Source organism: Belonocnema kinseyi, chromosome 9, assembly GCF_010883055.1.
Source record: "Belonocnema kinseyi isolate 2016_QV_RU_SX_M_011 chromosome 9, B_treatae_v1, whole genome shotgun sequence".
NCBI classification, from domain to species: domain Eukaryota; kingdom Metazoa; phylum Arthropoda; class Insecta; order Hymenoptera; family Cynipidae; genus Belonocnema; species Belonocnema kinseyi.
In genome coordinates this window covers 43,811,470-43,815,795 of record NC_046665.1, presented here as the reverse complement: position 1 = coordinate 43,815,795, position 4,326 = coordinate 43,811,470, and the positions used below count along the sequence as shown (strand labels likewise).

The 4,326-nt window shown below is 32.8% G+C and overlaps 1 protein-coding gene across 1 annotated transcript in view; it reads left to right on the top strand.

Annotated features, from left to right (window-relative positions):
* LOC117179643 overlaps window positions 1-2,971 on the top strand; it is a 17,504-nt gene extending 14,533 nt beyond the window's left edge. The window contains exons 8-10 of the mRNA XM_033371648.1: window positions 49-713; window positions 966-1,081; window positions 1,397-2,971. Coding sequence (XP_033227539.1) covers window positions 49-713; window positions 966-1,081; window positions 1,397-2,423 — 1,808 coding nt within the window. The 3' untranslated portion in view covers window positions 2,424-2,971. The remainder of the gene's footprint in view (window positions 1-48; window positions 714-965; window positions 1,082-1,396) is intronic.
* Window positions 2,972-4,326: the final 1,355 nt, after the last annotated feature.

The following is a 4,326-nucleotide window of genomic DNA, read 5'->3' as shown; positions in this document are numbered from 1 at the left end:
ATAATCAAGCTGCGATACTTGATACTGATTTTAAAATATTTATTTCAGTTCTTCCTCCAGGAGTGGATTTCTCTCTTATGACTCAAAATGACAACACAAGTTTCCTACAATTATCCCCCGGAAGTCTTCCTCATGATTTACAAGACGTTCGAAACTTGGTAGAAAACGTAGAAGCGATCAACAACCAATTAGCAAGAACCCTTCAAGAATCGAGAAGGATCATTGCCGGCGAAGGAATTAATCTTCCGAAACCTCCCGTTTCATATTCGCTAATTGAAAAATCCCCCGAACTTAGCGATTCAAGGTCGAAAGAGTCCATAATTTCAAGTATAGATGAAGATCCTCAAATAACTGAAGAAAGAGCAGAAAAAGGCAAGCCAAAAATAATCAGCAGTGAACCAGTCAATCTCAACATAGACAAATTCAGAGTCTTACGAAGTCCTTCGAAACCGGAAGGAAGAAATCGAACAGGAAGTGCAAAAACTGCATCTGGACATGAAGATGTGGTAGAACAGATTTCTAAGGAGATTCTTGAACAGAGTAAAAGTTTAAATAAATCTTTTGGTCTTGTGACTTTGGAATCCCTGAAGGAGTCTGATAGTTACTTAGCAATGAAGAATGAATTTACTTTCGAGAATCTTGATTCTTCAAAGGAAAAGGAGAAGGAAGAGGAAAAAAACTTATCAACGAGGAGAAAATCTGGAAGTCCTGAGGTAATTTACGGTAGTTTTTTTTTTTTTTTTCATTTAAAGCTTGAGTTAAAATTTAAATTGAACGTCCTAGGTATGCAAAAGTAGAGGTCGTAAGGACTGATTGTTCGCCTTATAAAATCGCCCGATAATAAGAATTTTCTCAAGAGATTTATCATCTAAAGGTGTTTCCGCCCAATATTCCAACTTTAGTAATATTACTACTTTTATAATTATTGAAATTTTTATCAGTGTTGTTTCATTTCTTTTTCTTAGAAGAAAGAAGTCGACTTCGTTCCTCTGTTGGCTGGAATTCCAAAAGTTTCTCGCACATTACCGAGTTTAAATCCCAGAGGACGTCCGCCGGTTACTTTAATCAGTGGACCTTACAGGTAAATTAATTGTGTAATGCATTTAGAAATTACCGAGTGGCTAACCTCTCAGCTTTTAAGTGTATCAAAAATTTTAATATTTCGACATAATTTCAAAGATTTCACAAACACATCAAAGGACTTGAAAGATTTCAAACGATTTTGCAAAGATTTAAGAATATTTCGTAGAGATTAAAGAAAAACTTCAAAAGTTTCAATGATTTCACAAAGATTTTAAAGATTCTCCAAAGATTGCAAAAGATTTCTTAAAGATTTAATATTTCGATCATTTGAATTATATAGATTAAAGCAAGTTGCTCTGTCTTTAATTTTCAGACCCGAGATAACATCTCCCGTGCACGAACTCTCAACAATCGTCGAATTCGACACTCCCGACACAGCGAACCGGAGTCAAGCGAGCGTTCGAAGTTCCCCTTCAAAAGTGAAGCAAAATCTCTCAGTCGATTTAAATTCGTCAGTGAGTCCATCTAAAAAATCAGCCTTTAAAAACCCGCTAGAACTTTCTCTTCATAAAAATTTTACTACTAGTAAACCGTCCGTCCACGTTGCTCCCCTTCCAACTCATCGAACCCCACAATCAACGCCCAAAAAATCTCCAACCCAAAAGTCTCCAACCCAGCTCTTCCCCAACGGTTCCCAAATTCCCAGGAGAAAATCTCTCAAAAAATTCGACGCATTTGCCAAATCGAAGGAAAAAAGCGATTCCACAGACTCGTCAGAACTGGTGAATAATAAGGAAGAATTGCAGTTCCATACGATCCACAAAGACGAAAAGTCCACCTCCAATGTTTTTCAATCGGACGAACCGCAGAGGAAATTGACCTCGACAAGTTCCAACAGCTCTTCCGCGCTCTCAGGAATTTCCGAAATTGCAAGCACACCTTCTTCAGATTTTTTGAAATGTGCTTCCTCGCCAGAAGAAATGGAAAGGACTTTGAAAAAATTCGGCCTCGGCTGGGCAATAACAACTTTAAAAAAAACGAGAGAAGCCAGCGCTCTTAGTTCTTCTTCAAATTCGGATGTAACTCCGATTAATACAGCGCGAAGAATCATTTCCCCGATCAAAAGACAAGCTGAATTGCATTTATATGGCTTAGCAGATTTAAGTGACGTTTCATCGATTTCGATCAAGGAAGCAAGCAAAAGCACGGAACGTGCTGTTTTAATGAAAGGAAGGACTTCCACTCCCAATATTTTGAATTCGAATTCGGACAAATCCGGATCGACTACTGCTGGATCTTCTAGTATAAGTCTCCGAGATCCGAATGACAGTTTAAGTATTCCTAATTTATTTCTTACGAGGGGAAAGAAGAATAGAGCGAAAGATACAAAACCTTCTTGATGTTTGTTTTTAGGATTCGAAGAGAATTTAATGACTTTCGAGATAGTTTGACATTATATTTTCCTATACATATAAATTAATGCTGTAGCTCCAGTTTTATAATTAAGGAATTTAGGAACGTTTTTCCGACCGTTTTAATATTTTTGACATTTTAAACAGGGTGAATCAATCACTATTAATGAGAATACTGTTGATGAGAATATAAGATATTATCCCTAGGAATATATCTAGGTTTTCAATTGGAATTTTTAATTAGGAATAACTATATGAAGAAAAGGAGAGGGATGTGTTCATTAGTAAGAATTGCAGATATATTTTTATTTCATAGTTGAACTGCGAAGCACCTAGCAGAGATCTGGACCATATTGTTGTAGAATATACATTTTTCACGCCGAAATGTTCAATTAGGTTTTATAGGAATTGAGAAAGTTATTGATAAACCATTAATTCAGACTGAGAATATGGTCTTTGTTATGGCTATCGTTTACGTCGACCTTGTTACTATTATGTATAGAATTTTTAAATATACTGTATTTTAATCTGCGGTAATTCAAGAATTTTCTGTTTCATGAGATTTAAAGTAGGCGGGTATTGACCAATTTTTAAGTTAATGAAGCAAGTCACAAGCAATTTGATTTTTTAGGGTTATTATCCATAAACGACATTTTAAACATTGAAGCAATCCGCGCCTTATTAAAAACAAAAAATTTAATTTTTGGATCAAATTATGCAATATTCGAAACAATCTTGCAGATTTTTCAAATGATTTTAATAAAAAATGATTTTAAAAATACGCAGGAATATTTTGAACTACTGCATTTAAAATTTATTTGTTTTTAACTTTTCCACGAAAATTTTATATTTTTTTTTCTTTATATAAAGCATTAAACTTCTTTGTAAGTATTACCTTATTTCAGTTTCCTTCCATTGATTGAGTTGATCAATATACTTTTAAATTAAATAGGGATTCATATTCCATCCCACCTTAAAAATATTTCTTGGGGGTGCCAAATACATTGAAAATATTTCACAAAGATTTCAGATTCAGATTTAAAAACTTTTGTCAAAGGTTTAAAAAATATAGCGTAGATTTAAATTTTTTAATATTTCATAAAGAGTTCAAAGCAATTCAAAGATTTCACACATTTTTCAGATGTCGAAGATTTTAAACAAAGTCTTAAGATTTAAAAGAATTCGGGTTTTACAAATATTTCAATAATTTCGGATTCATATTTCAAAAGATTTCACACAAATTTTAAATGTTTCACAGACTTCAAAGGATTAAAAGGATTTCACAAATGTTTCAGATTTCAAAGGATTAACAAAATTGCAACGATTTCAACAATTTTACGGATATCTCAAAACATTTCAGATTTCACAAAAAGTTCTATAATTTCACAAAGATTTCCATGATTTCACAGATTATAAAAATTGCCCGCAGATTTCGTTGATTTCTATCATTTTACAAAGATTTAAAGTATTTCACAAACATTTCAAAACATTAAGATTTCGAAAATTTCACAAACATTCCAGATTTTAAAAGATTTTAATGATTTCAGAAATTTTACAAAGATTTGGATATATTTCAGATTTCAAAAAACTTCAAAGGAATTCAAAGATTTCACAAACATTTTTTAAATTTCACAAAACTTTCAAATATTTAAAAAAAACTTCAACATATTTCGGGATATTTCAACAATTGTACAAAGATTTCAAATATTTTACAAAGATTTCAAAATATTTCAAACCATATCGAAGATTTCACCAAAACTTCAAAGGACTTCTAAAATCATTACATTAATGACTTGCGATTATTTTGAGGCCAAAAAGAAGCAGATCGGTGAAGGGATTCTTGAAAAACCTCAATTTTTACATTCTCATCAGAGAAGGTATTAGATTTGTG